At 39.4% G+C, this 17,800-nt stretch overlaps 2 protein-coding genes and 1 long non-coding RNA gene across 6 annotated transcripts in view; 2 read left to right on the top strand and 1 right to left on the bottom strand.

Moving 5' to 3' along the window:
* GPT2 (glutamic--pyruvic transaminase 2) overlaps positions 1-7,851 on the top strand; it is a 31,455-nt gene extending 23,604 nt beyond the window's left edge. The window contains exons 6-11 of the mRNA XM_075510686.1: positions 59-138; positions 713-849; positions 1,548-1,722; positions 2,529-2,684; positions 3,762-3,874; positions 5,114-7,851. Coding sequence (XP_075366801.1) covers positions 59-138; positions 713-849; positions 1,548-1,722; positions 2,529-2,684; positions 3,762-3,874; positions 5,114-5,204 — 752 coding nt within the window. The 3' untranslated portion in view covers positions 5,205-7,851. The remainder of the gene's footprint in view (positions 1-58; positions 139-712; positions 850-1,547; positions 1,723-2,528; positions 2,685-3,761; positions 3,875-5,113) is intronic.
* LOC142413948 (uncharacterized) overlaps positions 1-9,889 on the bottom strand; it is a 20,220-nt gene extending 10,331 nt beyond the window's left edge. Inside the window, exons 1-2 of the long non-coding RNA XR_012776938.1 lie at positions 9,752-9,889; positions 9,239-9,303 (exon numbers count right to left, since the gene is read on the bottom strand). This is a non-coding gene — a long non-coding RNA (uncharacterized LOC142413948). The remainder of the gene's footprint in view (positions 1-9,238; positions 9,304-9,751) is intronic.
* Positions 9,737-17,800, top strand: LOC142413945 (borealin-2-like). Of its 4 annotated transcripts, none has more exons than XM_075510693.1 (10): positions 9,737-9,931; positions 10,622-10,750; positions 11,758-11,804; positions 12,155-12,215; positions 12,876-12,943; positions 13,742-13,809; positions 15,114-15,212; positions 16,329-16,461; positions 16,707-16,793; positions 17,625-17,800. In XM_075510693.1, the coding sequence occupies exons 1-10, from the start codon at positions 9,802-9,804 to the stop codon at positions 17,670-17,672; spliced, it is 870 nt and encodes a 289-aa protein (XP_075366808.1). In that variant the 5' UTR covers positions 9,737-9,801; the 3' UTR covers positions 17,673-17,800. The 4 variants fall into 4 exon arrangements, with proteins under 4 accessions (XP_075366808.1, XP_075366810.1, XP_075366811.1 ...); XM_075510695.1 differs by having other exon boundaries at positions 9,738-9,931; positions 11,764-11,804; XM_075510696.1 differs by lacking the exon at positions 9,737-9,931 and adding an exon at positions 10,302-10,491.

Genomic DNA, 17,800 nt, shown 5'->3' with positions numbered 1-17,800 from the left:
AAAGATTGTATATATATGCTCCACTGACTTTCTTCTTGCTTTAAAAATCAAACTATAGGACAGGTGCAAAACAGAAAGTGCATTGAAGATGTGATACACTTTGCTTGGGAAGAGAAACTTTTCCTTCTGGCTGATGAGGTAATTGAATATTCTGTTCTCTCGAAAGCGCAGCTAAGAGTACGCATATGAGGTGTAATTTTGTTCCATGTGTGGTATTGGTATTTTTTAAGTACAGGGAACAGATTCTCTGTTACCATATTAAGACATGAACAAACATGCAAGATTCTTCATATCAGAGGATTAATATGAGAGGTGGCTTGATCTGGATTTGAACTAGAGAGAAAGTGTAGGGGACACAAGCAAGGAGACACAAGGAGGAACTCTGCTGGAACTGACCTATAAACCTATGTGATACTCAGACCACTTCAAATGAAAGAAACACAAGGAAAATCAATTTAAACATACAAGTAAAGGTCAAATTATACAAAGAAGCTCACTGTTCTTCCAAAGGCTAAACTATTAAGTATAGCCACGTGAGATAAAATGTATCATTACAGTAAAACTATTACTTAACAAAGAACCTTGTGTCTTCTAACAGCTTTAAGTTTTGAGTGTTACCATAGTTTCTTCAGTTCAGATCTGGCTCTCTAAAAGGCCATCTTTTATCCTTAGTTGGGGGAACAGAGCACATTAATGTCTTCTGACTGTTCAGGTTTACCAGGACAATGTGTACTCTGAAGGATGCCAGTTTCATTCTTTCAAAAAGATTCTGTATGAGATGGGACCCGAGTACTATAACAATGTTGAGCTGGCCTCTTTTCACTCCACCTCTAAGGGATACATGGGCGAGTAAGTCTGCTTTAGTTTTTTTTAATTTCATCTTCCTCATTAATCTGGTTGGACAGCCGTTTCATGTTAGTGAGCTGAAGGTAATCTACTGTCTTCTATTAATTTTAACTAAAAACTATTAAGAAAAGGAAAACAAGCATTTAAAGCACAGAGTAATGGATTAGCTCAGTGGTTTTCAAAGTACCGAATAACAAGTGTATTTATTTCAGACACCTAATGCTCAGTTCCACAAAGGTGAAATCCTACAGTCCTAAACTGGACCTGTGATAAAGGAAAATACGGTCTCCAACATTCAAAGGAACAGCTCAAGAATCACTGGGACGTTTGATATTACAAATGTTTGGGTTTGGTTGTTTTGGGGAGAAAAGATGGAAGAAAAAGAATTTTCTGATTAAATGAATGCTGCTACAGCCATATGCTCTTGTTCTGAAGAGCAAACAATCCAAGTTAATCGTTAACTTGCCTAACAGGAAGCTGCATGTACATGATTTCCTCTGTATGGGATACTAGGGCTTAATGACATATCATTTAGTTCCATCTTAAAACATTATCAGTGTAGCAGCTGTTTCAACAACTTGTATGTTACATATTGTAAGATCCTCATTAATTGTCTTTCCACTTCTGCAGTTATTTTCATTGCTTTTCCAGTATTTATACACTTGAGGTTAACTGATCTTTTCTGTTCACTTTAATCACAGATGTGGCTACAGAGGAGGTTATATGGAGGTCATTAACTTGCACCCAGAAATTAAAGGACAGCTTGTTAAGCTGCTTTCTGTTCGCCTTTGTCCTCCAGTCTCAGGACAAGCAGCAATGGATATTGTAGTGAATCCGCCAATACCTGGAGAAGAATCATATTCACAGTTCATAAAGGTCAGCAATAGCATGCTTGTTCTTTTGTGCATTTCCTAAACCTCTATAAGTATTGTGAACTCAAAATATGCACAGAGACCAGACTTCTTTCCTTTCTTCTTGGACAATCCTGTAATAACACCAATTTACAGAACTATGCAGGGTATTTTAAATTAACTCAATATGACTACCTTTAAAAATATTTTTTATTCCTTTTATGGTTCCTTTGTTTAGGAGCCAAAAAAAAAGCTAAGAAGGCATTATCAAATCAGCTTTCTTGCTGATAAATTCAACTTTTCTCCTGTGTTTAGCGTGACAAAAATTTACTTTTACTAAAATCTAAACAGGAGTGTAAGTTCAAATAGTTATAAAATCAGCCTTGTTCTTAGGTATCCAGTGCCTCTATATACTGAACAACATGGTATTCTGTATTGAAGTATACATATAGTTTCTCACTTGTAAAAATGAAAGTGAATCTGGCTTAAGAAATTACAGTATTGAGTCAGATCAAAGGTTCAGCAAACATGGTCTCTAAAAATAGCAGAGTGGATGCTCAGAAGGAAGTATGTAAGAAGAGGGCATGCAGATAGAGAAATCTGCAGGTTATTGTCTTATCTACAACACTTTGTAGTTGTATCCTGCTAATGCCATTTTGCATTGCTGTCTTTAAGAGTATGACTAGAATTTGGAACATCATTTGCTCTAATAGTTCTGCAAAACCCTAAAAGTGCTTAATTCAGGGAAAGCTTCTTGAAGCATCATCGTTTTCTCTGGCGTTTTTATTGCCCCTTGAAATATGTCAAACTGAACACCTTCCTTTTAAACAGGAGAAGGAGTCTGTTTTGAACAATCTTGCCAAAAAAGCCAAACTAACAGAAGACATGTTTAACAAGGTACCAGGAATTCACTGCAATACACTTCAAGGAGCTATGTATGCTTTCCCACGGATCTTTATTCCTTCCAAAGCCATTGAGGAAGCAAAGGTCAGTCAGTCATTTTTACCCCAATGCATTTTAACCTTCACACACTTGTGCCTGCCACTTCTAATGATGAATTTTTATTCCAGAGATAGAGTAAGCTTATGTAGTCACAAAAGCAGTACTTCATTGACTACGTATGATCTTAAATATAACATGACCTTTATTTTAAGAGAGGAAAACAAAACAGAGCATTTCATCACAGTGGTAAGGCTTCCAGGTTGAGAATGTTACCCAAGGATGTTAGTGTTAAATAGATTAAGTCATAGGGTGGGCAAGTAGCTGGACCTGTGCAAATTCCAAATTGCTGCCTGCGCCCAGGTTAGGTAGGACAGCACGTGTGACAGGGATTGTGAATGGCAGTGTGCTACTGACCCTGCAAAAGAAGCCCCACTCAGCAAGTGTGGGAAAGAGGGAGGGAGATTTCCTTAGAAATTTTACTTCTATACAATACCTTTTTGTATTTGGGTCAGCAAGCTATATTACTAAATGACAAGTCTTTTTGTTCCTAACTAGAGCTCTATTACCTAATGCGTAATTTTCATTTTTTAAAGGGAATTTTATCAGCATAGCTGAGGACAAAAATAGGGCTGTTTTTCAGCTGATTATTTGATTAGGCATATAACCTGCATGTATTTAAGAACTTCCATAGTTATTAATCAAGGGACTTTCTAGTCGGCGGATAATTCAGGGGAAAAAATAGTAACTGCCAACGGAACTGGAACACACAGCTCTCAAATTAATTTCATCTTGTCAAATGTCAGTGGCTTAGATTTTTGTAAGTACAATTTTGAGACTTTTGACAAAAAGTTACAAGCAAGTCAAGGAGAAAACCAAAAATACCTAAAACCTTTCTTTTGAAGCGAGTGTTTTGTGTAGGTTCTTCAGCCTTGTTCCTCCATGAAGTACTGTTATTTAATTCACAGTGTGAACTGTCCCATTAGCAATTGTTCTTATCTTCTTTAGTAAATAGAATAAGAAACTAATAATGTAGGATAAGGTTTCAGGAAGAAAAGCAATCACGGAATTCTGTATATTTGGACTATTTTGACTTCAATAATTCCAAAACATCCATTCCCTTAGGCTCATAAAATGGCACCTGATATGTTCTATTGCATGAAACTTCTGGAAGAGACCGGAATATGTGTTGTACCTGGAAGTGGATTCGGCCAAAGAGAAGGAAGCTACCATTTCAGGTACAGTTTCTGTTTGTTTAAAACCAAATTAACTGTAATAAGCTAAGCACCATCCCAGTACTTTCTCTTCTGATTAAATATAAAGATTTTTACTTCAGTTTATGTTGTCTCACTTTCTACTGGACATTTTCTGTGGACTGACAGCTAAGTCAAAGACCTGATCTGCTAGATGTGCTATTCAGGTTTTTACGCTGTTTTCACAGCTTGCTGACATAGTTTTATTCTATTTTTATACACTGACATTTGAAATGCCTTCTCCGTGAATACAAACAATAATAATAGCTTATACTTTAATCTTAAAGTTGGCTAAGGCATTAAAAAAATTGCCCTGCTTTCTTCTGGAGGGAGGGGGGATTAAACAGTGTTTCCATATGGAGAAACTGTGTGAAAGATGCAGTATCTTCCCCATAAATCTGCTCTTTAAACACGCTGAATAACTCTTCACTTTACCAAAACAAGATGTTGGACTAAATCTTCTAATACCAAAACTGTGAACATACATTCTATTGCTCTTGCTTCCAATAAACAGCACTTTACTCCAGCTGAGCCACTGATAGCTAGAATTTATCATGGAATTTAGTCTTGTTTGGCCTGAAGCAACATAGCAGAGGGTACCTTTAGCCATGCTAGTTCTGCAGCACAGATAGCTGGGTTAGTTATCTGGGTGCATGCAGCTCCAGGAAAAAGCCAGTGTGAGTCCACTCCTGTACCAGTGTGGAAAAAACATTTTGTTCTTCAGTTCTTGCATACAGTCTTGTATACATACTCAATGTGATTTTCAGATTATGCAGAAGGAGGAAAAAAGGGACTAAAAACTGCAGTGTGGGATGTTGCATTGTTTTAATGCTTCTGAATTAAGTTTTCAGTTCAAAAAGAAATGTACATTTACTCATAACTGCCTGCCCCTAAAGCACAAAAATCAGTATAATTTGGCATAACTGCCCCAAAAATGGAAACTGAGTTGCTGTTATTTCTTACTGATAACCTTCTTTATTATTCAACAGAAAATAACAATTCTTGAATTCCTGTATATTAACGAATTGAAACAAATTGCTCTAGTTTAATAGTATAGTTCAATTACAGCATAAATGCAGAAAATAAGAGAATCACATCAAAACAGATATTAAACTTAACACATTACTAGCTGAGATTAATCAAGACCTGTGCAAAGATCACAGTTTAGTTTGTTTTGAAGATAATGAGGGTTGGTTTTTTCTTCCTCTAAATATTATTTTTCAGAATGACCATTCTTCCTCCAGTAGAGAAGCTGAAGATCCTACTGGAGAAAGTGAAAGACTTCCACATAAAGTTTCTTGAAAAATATGCATGAAACTACTGTGGCTTTTCCCCCTCATCCTCTCCCCTTCAAGGCGAATGCAGAAAATTAACAAAGATGTGCTGAGACTGTGCTGTTCATCTAATTTAACTAAATTCAAAATAGGTAGAACCAATCTCAGATACTGCTACAACTTATTGGACTACTAAATTTAATGTCTGGTATAGAAGACATTGTTACACCAACTGTTTTTTTAAGGGGAAGGGGAGAATGTGAAGAAAGCTGTGGAAGAAAGAGTCAGTAAATGATTTTGTGCCTTGATTGTAAGTTACATTTGTGAACTTTTGACTTAATAGGTTGAGGAAGGGAGTTGCTCATTAAAATTACTACTGTCACATGGTTTTTTTTACAAAACAGAAATGCCAAGAGCAATTGTTTAGCTAGGAACATGTTTCCCATCTTAAAATTCTACTTAACAAAAATTCAAAAGCCTACATTAATAGGTATTGTTTGGTTTAATTTGTTGTTGTTGTTAACTATGAAGTGTTCTCCAAATCTGATTAAGCATGTAGGTACAGCATGCTTATTTAAAAAAAAAAAAAATCTTTGGCAGATGCGTGCAGATAACTTTGAACTTCTGTTAAAAAGAAATCCTGCCATCACAGCATAATCTGAGTGGAATATACAGTTTTGATCAGAGGAGTGAACATGGTGTCTGCTTGAACCCTATTTTTATGCAACTGAAACATAATGAGGAATATTACCTTCTTGTTCATATGCTTTTCAACACATTACCCCAGCATAAGATGAGAGCACTGAATACTTCCTCTCGTAACAACTCCAGGAGTCTCCTGTTACTCATATCTTTTATATACACGGAACATAATAAGTTACTGTCTCAAAGCAGATGTGAGTACTGTCAATCCTTTCAAGTAGGGTAAAATACAACACTATTTCAGAATCGCTTTATCTATGGAGAACATTTGTTTGGAACCACGTGACTGAGAGACCCATTAGCTGGCCAAAATCCAGCTTGAACTGGCAAGGACTAACAAATGTTGTTAGCAGGAGAAATGCTGGGGGTGGTTTCTAATGAAGGAAAAGGTATTTAAAGGAAAATGTCTTGCACCCAGCATAAAGACAACGATAGTACAGCTCACTCTTAAATCTTCCACAGTCATACTGCTGGCTGAATGATCCTGAGTGCTTATTAAAACCCAGCTAAACCAGGAGTACAGCTGCATTACTCTACCAATCTATGCTAGTTTCCCTGCACAAAGAAAGAACGCTTCAGTTTCTCTAGAGCTAGAAGCTGGGAACCTTCTGCTAGCACTGATAAAGGACTGAAGGAACATAGCTTTCAGTATTCAGCCATGAAAGCATTAGCACTTGTCAGGCTTAGGCTTAGCATTACTAAGTTTATTCATCAAGAATATCTCATTTAATCTAGTCATGAATTTTAAGTTACTATCTAGAAGTAAACTCATTTTAATGTCTACTAGTACTTCATTAGGCTGCATTTGTAGCTGGTTCAACATCCTATGCTGATCCAGGTTACTAAAGCCAAGGGCTAGAGAATCACCATATGGATAAAGCATGTGCCAATCCATTATGTGTGGAAGACAAGAGATGTTGCCAATAATTGTCTTTGCAACAGCAGCTACTAGTCTATGACATAGCATTAGCAGTTGGTGTACTTCTCACAGTTCCCTACGGAAGTTTGTGAGAAGAATTCAGTACTTCTCAATCACCTGCCAGCGGTCACAGGTTCATAAATGAAAATGGCACGCTGCTACACAAAGTTACTATGGAGGCTTGGAGAAAAAAAATTTATACTTTTATCCTTAGAGAAATGGACTTCTTGGAGGACAGCAGACTGAGAACACTTAGGTTGCTACTATCCATGGATAAATGCAACCTTTCATCTGTTAGCACTCTCCACTTGGCATCCTTTATATGCACTAATAAAACAACTCCAGAAAGCAAAACCATAGTAAGAGGTCAGAATATTGATGTAAAAATAAGACAAACAGCACTTTCCTATTCTAGGAATGTGTCCAAATCAGATCTGGCTTTGGACTCTTAACGCAGTGTAGATTGAAGCTAAGATCTAACAATGGGAGTTAGAATATTTTTTTATATTTTTGTAACTACAGCTTTTTCATGGGGTAGTATTTGTAATCTAATAAGTCAATAGATTTTATATTTGCCTTGCATTTGCACCTGATACTTCTGGAAAAAAATGTAAAGGTTTACAAGTTTCTAATGATAATTTACAGGTGTGAAAGGCTTTTTGTTTTAAGTCGGGACAGCAATTCTTACACTTTTAAATCAAAATATAATGGCATAAACTTAGTTTTTTCTAAACATTCTATTATGGTGCCTTTTATGTTTCTGACATTATAAGGGATAACAATTTGTTCTTGATGCATCTCATATGGAAGGGTGGTGATTTCTATTGTCCATCCACAATATTTGTATGTACTGTGATAAGGTTAATGTGCATTTTTGTGGAACAATCCTGTAAAGCTAAGAAAAGAGGCTTATTTTCAATGTCTTTGAAATATTTCATTAATAACAGACAATCCTTACTTTCAAATGCATGCTTCTAGGTTTGATTTTCCTACAGGTGCTCCTTATAATGGTACTTCAGATGTATGAGACTTCCAAATAATAAAGCACACATTAAAAAAAAAGGTAGTAGTTCTCCATTTCCTATGTCACTGAAGCAACACTTGCTGGATTGAGGCATTTAACTTCACGTTCAAACTAGTATTTACTTAATCCATGTACCAGATCATTAACTTCTGCATCACACCAATTTATGGACTCGAAATTTGTCAAACTTGTTACCACAAAACTATTCCCTACCAACACAGAACTGTACAGAGAGATCATCTTAGGCATGTTTTATGCTCATAATTAATCATATCTCTTTATGTAAGGAGTTGTAACCAGGAGTTAAGCAAGCCAGACTTCTTTCTTCATAGAGAGGATCAATCAGTCAGTTAAGGCTGATTCGCTGTGGCCTGAAAGCTTTGGTGAGGGGTTTGTTTGGTATTGTTCGTTGTTTCCTTTTTAAGAAACTTCTTACACGGCTTGTATGATGTTAAACTTACAGAGCAACACAATCTTGTCTTTTTGCAGTGACACTGCAGAACGACCTTAGTGGTATTTGTTTGGTAATTCAAAAGAAAATAAAGTTTAGGGAAAGGGAAGCTAGTCCTGCATCCCTAAACATATATGCATATGCTAGCACCACTAAAAAAAAGCAAAAGCAGGCTATTCTCATCTTTGTATCAGGTATTTGAGTGTTTTCTGGAGCAGAAACATTTACCGGGTTTTTTTGGCAGTAGGTTGTTTGTTTTACAAACAAGAACATGGTCTGATATGAAATAGTTATATTATGAATTGTCAGTCAGATTTTTTACGGCTTTTTTTGAGCGACGTAGGCTGTCCCATCTGGATCAGTAGATAAGGATACTATGCCAGATGCATATAATACAGAAAAAGCTACTAACTTCAGAGAGCTTGCAACATCAATGATATACACTGTGTGAAAACCACTAGTATTTTAAAACATTATCTAAATTCCTTTTTACGCAGTTCCTTAGTCAATAAAGAATACAGGTTTGATGATTTGTACAAAACCTAAAATACTTATACCTCTGGTGTGATTTTTTATTTGGATGCATGTAAGATATTAAGTCTCTGCAAGGAATTCTACTTTTAAAGATATGGCTTTGAATGTTTTTATACATTCAGTACTGCATGTAGTCATGCCTTTCTAATGTTCCACATTATTACATGTTTATTAAATACTCTCCTCACCTGATTAGAATTTACACAACTGTAACCATTTGCATCAGGCAGAACAGGTTTTTCACTTTGCTAGCTTTGAAGCACTACATATTCTGCACACTGAACAGCAGTAAAATAGCTAAAACCAAACCTCGGCTCTCAAATACAGTCCTTCCTATACAGCACAAAGGTTTCCCAGTACCTGTCCAAACCCCGGCCCCGTAACCGCTGCCTGCCCCAGGCCCTGGGCCTGCGTTTGACACCCTCCGGCGCCGGTTACTACTCACCCCCGGGATGAAAGCAGTCATCTGCCCTACCGCAGCTCCTCGTGTGCCGAGGTCAGCAGCGGCCGCTTCAAAGCAATTAACAAAAACCCACAATTAATTTTGTTCCACCAGGACAAAGCACGTGTGCGTGTGGATATATGTAAGCCTGCCCAGCTCCTGTCAGGACGCGAGGGTCCCGCCTTTGTGCCTGTCTGGCCGTGCCCAAGCCCATCCCTGGGGCACCACCGAGCCGAGGGACCCCAGGATCCCCACCCTCACCGCTTCCCCGCTCCCCCTTCCCTCCCTCCCTTCTGAGAGGAGAGGCCGGGGACCCCTGGGGTACCCTCCCCTCCGCCCCGGCAGCTCCCGCCCCACAGACCGGGGCCTCCCGGGACGCCCCATCCCCTCACACCCTCAGCCCCTCTCAGGGGGCCGGGGCTGCCCGCACCCGCCGCCCCGGAGGGTGTGTCTGCTAGGGCCCGGGGGAGGAGGAGGAGAAGGAGGAGGAGGGGAGGGAGAAGCCTCTGCTCTTACAAAAGCTTTCCGGTCGAGGAGCGGCGCGTTTGTCCCACGGGGTGGCAGCCATGCCCCTGAAGAAGCCTGCAGGCAAGCGGCGCAGCACCGACTCGGGCGTCGAGCCCGACCGCGGGGCCCTCTCCCAGGAGAAGAAGGATCAGCGCATCGCGCTCTTCCTCAGCGACTTCGACCAGCAGGGTAGGGCTGCAGGGTGGCGGCGAGGACCTCGGGGCTGCCCCGCGCCTCTGGCGGGCGCCGGCGCTCGCAGGTGTTGAGGCGGCTCCCGGCGCGGGTCGGCGTGCTGGAGCTGCCTAGCACGGCACCGCGGCGGTGCCGGGGGTGCCCGTCCGCCTGCGCTTCCCTGCCCGGCGGGGGGGGAACAGCGGCACCCGGCGAGGAGAGCCGCCGGGCCGGAGCCGGGGCGAGGCGAGCGGCGAGGAGAGGGGAACCGCTCGCCCGCCCCCGTGAGGGGCGCCGCGGGGCTCCCGAGCCCGCGCTCGGGGCGGCTCCGGGGCGCCGCCGCTCCGGGAGGGGGCGCCCTGGCGGCCGCCGGGGCCTGGGGCGAGCGGGCGGCAGCGCCCGGCGCCGCCTGCGGGAGCCCCGCGGGCGCCTCCTCGATCGCGGGCGGGCGGCGGCCCCGGCCCCGTCCCCGTCCCCCCTCCTTCCACTTCGCCGCCGGTCTTAGGCGCGGCGCTTGTAGCTGCCTCCCTGCACCCTGTTTGTCGTCAGCCGAAGAAGCGTCTGGTGGCGACTTTCAGGTGCTCTGACCCCCAAGTCAGATTACCCCTGGAAAAACATTATTTTAGCTTTGTTTTAATGCAGTCTACCAGCGCTTATATTTGGAAATATGTAACACATATGGCAATAAAAGCCTGTTTTGTTTTAAAGCCAAGGAAAATATCCAGGAAATGAAGAAAGAGCTTGATTCGCTTTTGCAAACAGCTGAGAAGGCATTTACAGTGGAGCTGTTGAAGATGCCAGTTGCCATCAAGAAAATGAAAAGAAAAGACTTGCTTAGTAAGTGAGCGTGGTCTTGTATTTGCGAGGGGTGCAGACATCATTACAGCATGATGTACCCTTGACTAACGTGAGAAAACCTGTAAACTTGGTGACCTTTACGAAAAAGTTTGCTTTGTCTGCCGAATATTTTAAACTAATCAGCAGAGGTATTACATGGCAGATGCACAGTAAGCACTTTTGTTCAAGTAGGCTGACCTGCGTAACACAGGGTATAGAATTAGTAGGTAACAGTGTATAGAGTCTGGAGCCTTCTTTTATGTATGCTCTTAAGTCATCTTATTTAAAGCTTGAAGAGACAAGGAATAATTATAAGTCTAGTATTTTCTGTGCGTAAAAACTTAAGGACTTCTTTCCGTCTGGATCTGTTCATCCTAGCCACAGAGATTATTTTGTCTTTCTGTTAATTTGAAGTCTTTTACTACTGAGCCTTTCTCATCTAGTCATTTACCTGTGATGGTGAGTGAACAGGTTTACTTTTAACCTCATGTTTATGCAGCAGTTTTAAGCTGTGGTGTACAGTCAGCATCAGATGTATATTCTGGTGAGAACTGTTGTTTTTGGAATCTACCTTGCAGCTGGAAATTGCAGGGGCCACACAAAGATCAAACCTAAGACTCTTGAAGAACTTGAGTTTACTGTAAGCCTTTGCTGAGTATGTATTTCAATGTCTCTCTTGAAAACTTCTGCCTAAAAGCATTAGCTTTCAGCAGCGCAATGTGTGTGGGGGCTTCTTTGAATTCAGGTTATACTGTGTGACTATGCTTAGTATCGTTTCAAAGATTAAACATACTGAAATGGCCTAAGATTTTCCTTGTTGTTTTGTAGGAGTGACTATCCTACAAGACTTGAATCTTGTTCAAATGCAACATATATGCTAGCTAAGGTTAACTATTTAAGCAACTGTAATCCTGAATTACTTGTTCAGCTTCATAGCCCACAAGATAAGAACCTGCAGATAACAATTATGCAAGTAATACTATATAAACAAGTTATACTTTCTTGAGTTACAGATTTGCGAGGAGGAGAGGAAGTAGCCCTTGCTGCTGCAGTGGTAAGTGTGTGTATGTGTGTGTTCAAATTTTATCACAGCTTACAGAATAGAATTCTTCTCTCTCTGCTGTAAACATTTCAGACAAATTATTTTGTTTGGCTGTCTGTTTAAATAGATGATATGAAAAGGCTAGACAGCCAGCCATGGTGCATTTATGAACATCACCTAAAGTTTTAGGGTCATCTGCAGGCAGAAATCCAGATGTTTCTGAAAAAATAAACTGCTGTTTAGCCAATCCCACTTCTGTCACTTTCTTTTATGCCCTTTTAGTTCACTGCCTTTTGTAGGATAATATGCATTTACTGGGCAAAATCTGGTGACTTTCCCTTGTTGGATAAACATTTTTTTAGACTGACTGCTCTCTAGAAGACATACCAAATCCAAAACTGGTGAGGACCAACAGCAAAAAAGGCAAGTCAATCCATTAATATATAGCTTGGTTCTTAAATTTTCTCTTTTTTTATTGGTTTGAACTGAGCATGTGTAAAGCGAATGTTAAGCCTGAAGGATACAGGAGGGAAAAGTGTATAACTAGAAGTATAACATACAGATTCCCACAGCATTCAGTGTGTTGGATCGTAAGCTATGCTACTGTTGAGGTACTTTAAAACATGAGATAGAGTTCCTGCCTTTTGGATTTATCACTGAAAATGGCAAGAAGAGACAGATTTAAGAGACTTGTCAGTGCTTTACAGTATAGCACAAGAGCTAGGAAAGTCACCCCTATTTTCTCAAAGGGTTCCCCTTTGACCTCCTGCCCATTGAGGTTTGTAAGGAAAATACCATTTATCTTCATACTCCAAAATACACAGTAAGAAGGATACTACCACTGAAATGTAATTCTATTTTGTCTGGGGGTTGAAGGGTTATCTAGTGTCTTTTCACTGTCCCATGTGTCTGATGAACACACATAGTTTGCTTTGAACTCTGTCCCAGGCGAATGACCATCGGATAGCAGAACTGATACATAGCTATCAGTGGGTAAATAGGCTTCAAACAAATGAGTTTGACGTGGTGTTCTGTGCTCTTAATGAGACTTTTATTTTCCTTGTCTTTCTAATATATTTCTAGTTAAGGTAACTACAATTGTTGAATATGAAGATGCGAAGCATATTTCTGCAAAGAAAATATCTAAAAAGGTAAGTTTATTTGGAACAAACAACATCAGGGTTTAATCAGTTCTGACCTGCAATGAACCCTGATAGATCCATGACCAGGCAGGCCAGTGGCCTGCTGTTTGTTTGAAAAATCAGTTGTTTTAAATTCAGCGTATTTTAAGTTAAGCAAGGCTAAACTGATCTTAAATTAATTTCATAATGAAATATGGTATCTGCTCTTCTGGTAACTCATTCACACAGACTTGCAAATACTGGAATAGTCATTCGCTCTTGACTTGCCAATAAGTCTTGATGGTTTAACCATTTTTTGTTGAAACTTTTTTAAAAAAACCCTCAACTTCATGTTTTAATACATGCTTTTCTATATTTGAAGGACTTGTGCATTCTTGTCCGCCTTGATCACTAAACCAAATAGCACAGGTGTATTAATTTTACCACGTCAGTCAGTCTGTGCAATGCAGTGCCTCAGCGAGACACTGAAGTATGTAGCAAGATGACAACCAAGACAAAAAGATTATATGCAGAGTTACAGGCATTAATTATAAGAGGGCTTACAAGTTGGAAGGGTGTATATTAGAAAGGTGGTTGTTTGTACAGTACTTCAGTATGAACAAATATGTTTTGGCATTATGAAACTCTTGTTTTGGAATGCATATTTGCCATTTTATGTATACGTAGAACTATATGAAAGGCAGTACTATGGGGCTTCGCTGTTCTTTTTCAATGGGGAATTCTTACACTATTGTTTCCTGGAAATATCTATCATTTTGCCTTAAAATGCCACTTCTTTTAACTGCAGTCTTACATATACGTTTTCAGGTTTCCAAAACAAAGTCATTGGTTTCATTGGCCTCTGGTGTAAATAGCAAACTGAACCCTCTTTCTAGGTAAGACTGACCTTTGATAGCTTATTTAACTCACCTGAACTTGTGAATGCTGAATAAAAGTCTTTTCAGACAAAGTAGCTGAGATTAGAGGCCAATACGAATACATCTGATAAAGATGTCTTCCATAACCTGAATCAGATGCATTGTAGTGATATGAACCCTGAACAAAAAACCACCTCTAGCTGATGAAAGGATGTAGTTTTATCTCTCACTCACTGAATGATGCATGGTTCTGAATCTATGTAATCAGTATAGATTTCCAAAGAATACTTAATGGAAGGGAGTGTGTAAGGGAAACATCTTTGTTGTTCTGGTAGGGCTAATGAATTGTTCTGTAACAATTTTGCTCTCATACATAGTTGAAAGGGAGGTGTCATTAGCAGGAAAATACACACTTGCAAAAAGCCCTTAGAGCTACTTACAGTCATGATGGACCAAATTCAAGTCTCACTATAAGGTCTAATGAATTAAAGAAGTGGTGGATGTCTGCGTGAAAGTTTTTGAGAAGCTCCTGCTATACCTACAGCTCCAGTGTGCATACTTGTACCCACTGGCACTTATTTTGATACATTCAAATTCAGAGAAATACAATTTAAATAATGTATCACTGTTTAATGTGCCTAAAAGAAATTTAAAAGATCTTATCCAGGTTTAATTACTTTCTTGAATTGGGATTATAGAGTTTTTTGCTCAACAAAATCAAACTAGAGAAGGCTGCTTTGCCTGGGGAAGTCTAACTTTTCAGTCTTTGAAGGTTGCTTTTATTCAACTACACTAACACTGGGCCAAAAACACATGCCCTTACAATATCTCCAAAATGGTTGTGGGGAAAAGGGAGACAAGAGGAAAGAGTGAGGTAAACTTCTGTCAAGATTTCTGTGAACTGAATTAAAATCCAGAACTGGGAACAAATTGTTCTCTGGATTCAGGTCAATCACACAGGACAAATATTCTGAGAAGTAATCTAGAAAAAATAATTTCTGCTGAAAAAGAAACTTCCCAAGAAACCTTTTGCACACTCAAGTAGAAAGCTGTCAATGCTCCTTTAATTATACCCAACTCGGGTATTGCAGCCCTCTCATCTACTAACATAAATTATCCTTTCATTCCCCTATGGTGTTAGGTCTTATTATATCATGTCTACCTCAGGAGGGCTTCTTCACATGTATATGCACTAGATCTCTGTCATGGAGCACTTCAACATTTTTAATTCACCAGTTGTCTATCTTTATCCTAGCTAAAACTCTACAGTAGATGAGGAGGAAATAAAAAATAAAAATTAAAAAAAAAAGCTTTGTGTTTAGGTCTGTTCACTCTTCTGCAAGTGTGACTGAGGCCTTTAAGTCTCTTGCTTCTGATTGCAGTGCCACAAATTTCAAAGCCATGCCAAAGGTATCTAAAAGGTAAGGGGTTTTCAGCTTGTTCTTAATAAATAATTTGGTTGAATACCAAGACACTATATATCTACATTAATATCAATCTAGATGTAATAGATCTTCATGATCTGCCACTAAATTTGGTAGTGGGGATGTGAACCAGTCACACCACCTGCTTTGATTGTGGGTGTTAACTTATGTTCTCATGGAGGTATAGGATTTGATGTCATAACTAAGCCAATTAAAAAAAAAAAAAACAGATTTAGAGTATAAATTCTACTCCCACCCACTGTTGTTTAAAGGTATAGTTTACAGCTTGAACTAATTCTCAGAGCCCAAGCTTGATTAAAATGTCACCAATACTGCTGTGTTTTTAAAAAAAAAAAAAAAAAACAAACAAAAAAAACAAACCCCAAAGAACCCCAACCAAATAAATTGACAATCAGTTCTTTGCATATTGAACAGTTAAGGTTTTCAGTTATTATCATTCTCCATGCACTACAGAGTTTGGTTTTGGCAGAAGTCAGCTGAAGTGAGGGGGTGAAAAACTTAGTAACTTAAATGGGTCATGAAAGCAGCAAGTGGCTTAGTTTCACCTTGGCCTGCTATAAATTTCAAAGGCTTGTTTCCGTGCAGAAGATAGCCAAATCTTACATTTTTGAAGTGGAATGAAAGAAGCTTAGGAATTTTGTATGGCATAAGGCATGCCCTGTACTTCTCAGAGCTAGCAGCTTTGGTATTTCTTGATATCTCCCTCTGTAGTAGACAGACACAGCACACATCTTATCTTAAGCCCTGAGGCATGAAGTTTCCTCTTTCCAAAACTATAAGCATTCACTGTTGATACTGGAAAGTGGCTATTCTTGTTACTGAGTGGTCCAAACATCAGCTTATTCACTGGCCTGTAGCACAGGCTTAGAAGGTTACTGCGGTGTTTCAGGGTCATAAAATGTTACCTAGTGGAGCTAGTAAATGCTACTGATAGTTGGATTTCCTGTAGTCTTCTGGCAGAACTGGAAAAATTTAAACATGACTGCCTTTCCATTAGGTATGTTTGCTACTAGTTGCATTTCCTTCATGCTTGAACATTTCCTGCAGAGCATAGGAAGTTAACCTCAGAGTAACATTTTTATTGTATTCTAGTGCTGGACTACAACAGACTGTCTCAAGAACTGTACCTACCAGTGGAAGAGTTCAAGGCATGTTACTAAGAAGTAAATCAGTACCCCAAGATAAAACTGTTCCATTTGTAAACATTCCCCTGGCTGATGGACAGGTATCCAACCTTTTTTTTTTCTTCTTTTTTAAAAAAACATTTTCCTCTTACAGTAGTTGATAAACTGTGAATAGTCTGATAGTGATAGCTTTTGCTATCCCTGAGTTGCTGCTAAACAAAAGGAAAAATGGTTACTAAAGTTTTGCAGTGTAGCAGGGAAGCACATGATTTTCAGAAAAGCTGGCCATGCAAGTAAAAACTTTCAGAATAGTTTTTATCTTAAAACTGTTTCTCTTCATGTTTAGACACTCTGTACGGCTGGTGGAGACCTCCATAATATTGATGTGCAACTACTAAATCAAGATACAGTACAGCATATTCATAACTTAGTGGTAAGCTTAAACTAGTAGGCTTACATATTCAGACACCTAGTCTCAGGTTTTCATGTGAGATACTGTCATGAATGCAAATTCTAAGTGCTTTGACTCTTCTGAGGTTAAGGCTAAATTGGTTGGCGTAAGTTGGAGGGAGGAATAGGGCAAGGGAGGAACAGGGAGGGAAGAACTGCTGCACACAGATGATGTGTAAAAGTAAATGTACTTAAATAAACATGTGCAGTTTGGTAACTGCCTGGGGAACAACAGGAGCATATACTCTTCCTTCTAGAGCGCTCTGGTGTCTCTCCTACCATGCAAGCAAACTGCCATTCTCTATCTTATATTCACAAAGGCTTACAAAGCTACAGCTAAGTTTTGATTCTTGTTATAATCTATTATTCTATGTCCCTTGCTGAGTAAGAACTATACTCCTGTTAATTCTCTGCTGCAGTTGAATAGTAACTGCCTTACCTTTGGTTCAGGGAAGTAAATTGTTTTGAAGCAGAATGAAGTTGAACAGAACTTTGTAGCACACAGTGCCTGACTCTTCAGAACACGAGGGTACCTGGACTTCTGGATGAAGTAATGTGCAGCACTAGAAATCTATCTAGACATAAGAAATATTAACCAGTTTACAGTCTTGCAGGTATTTAGGCTTGAATGCAGCTATATGAGTTAAGCTAAAGGTCTGGAAGCTGTTTTGTATTTTATAACATGGACCTGCCTCTGTAGGTAGAGAATGGGGGAGTGCTTGCTCACTGCTTGCCTTAGCAATAGTGACTTTTCTCTTTCTTCTTCCAAGTTCTGTTGGGTAGCTTGAACTAAAATTAATTTTTCCCCCCTTAGAGTGAGCTGACTGTACTATGTGGAAAGGCAACAGCTAAACTGAGTTAATGGAACCATCTTGTGACTACAGAATATTCAAGATAGCTCTTGCTTGCTGCCTCTGAAGTGTTTAGAGAATGTCTATAATGTCTTAATAAAGCTGTATACTGCCCAGTAAATGTTTTTTATATAAAAGC

Source organism: Mycteria americana, chromosome 8 (assembly GCF_035582795.1).
Source record: "Mycteria americana isolate JAX WOST 10 ecotype Jacksonville Zoo and Gardens chromosome 8, USCA_MyAme_1.0, whole genome shotgun sequence".
Lineage (NCBI taxonomy): Eukaryota > Metazoa > Chordata > Aves > Ciconiiformes > Ciconiidae > Mycteria > Mycteria americana.
The sequence above is the reverse complement of the archived record's forward strand: the minus strand, read 5'-3'. Positions and strand labels throughout refer to the sequence as shown.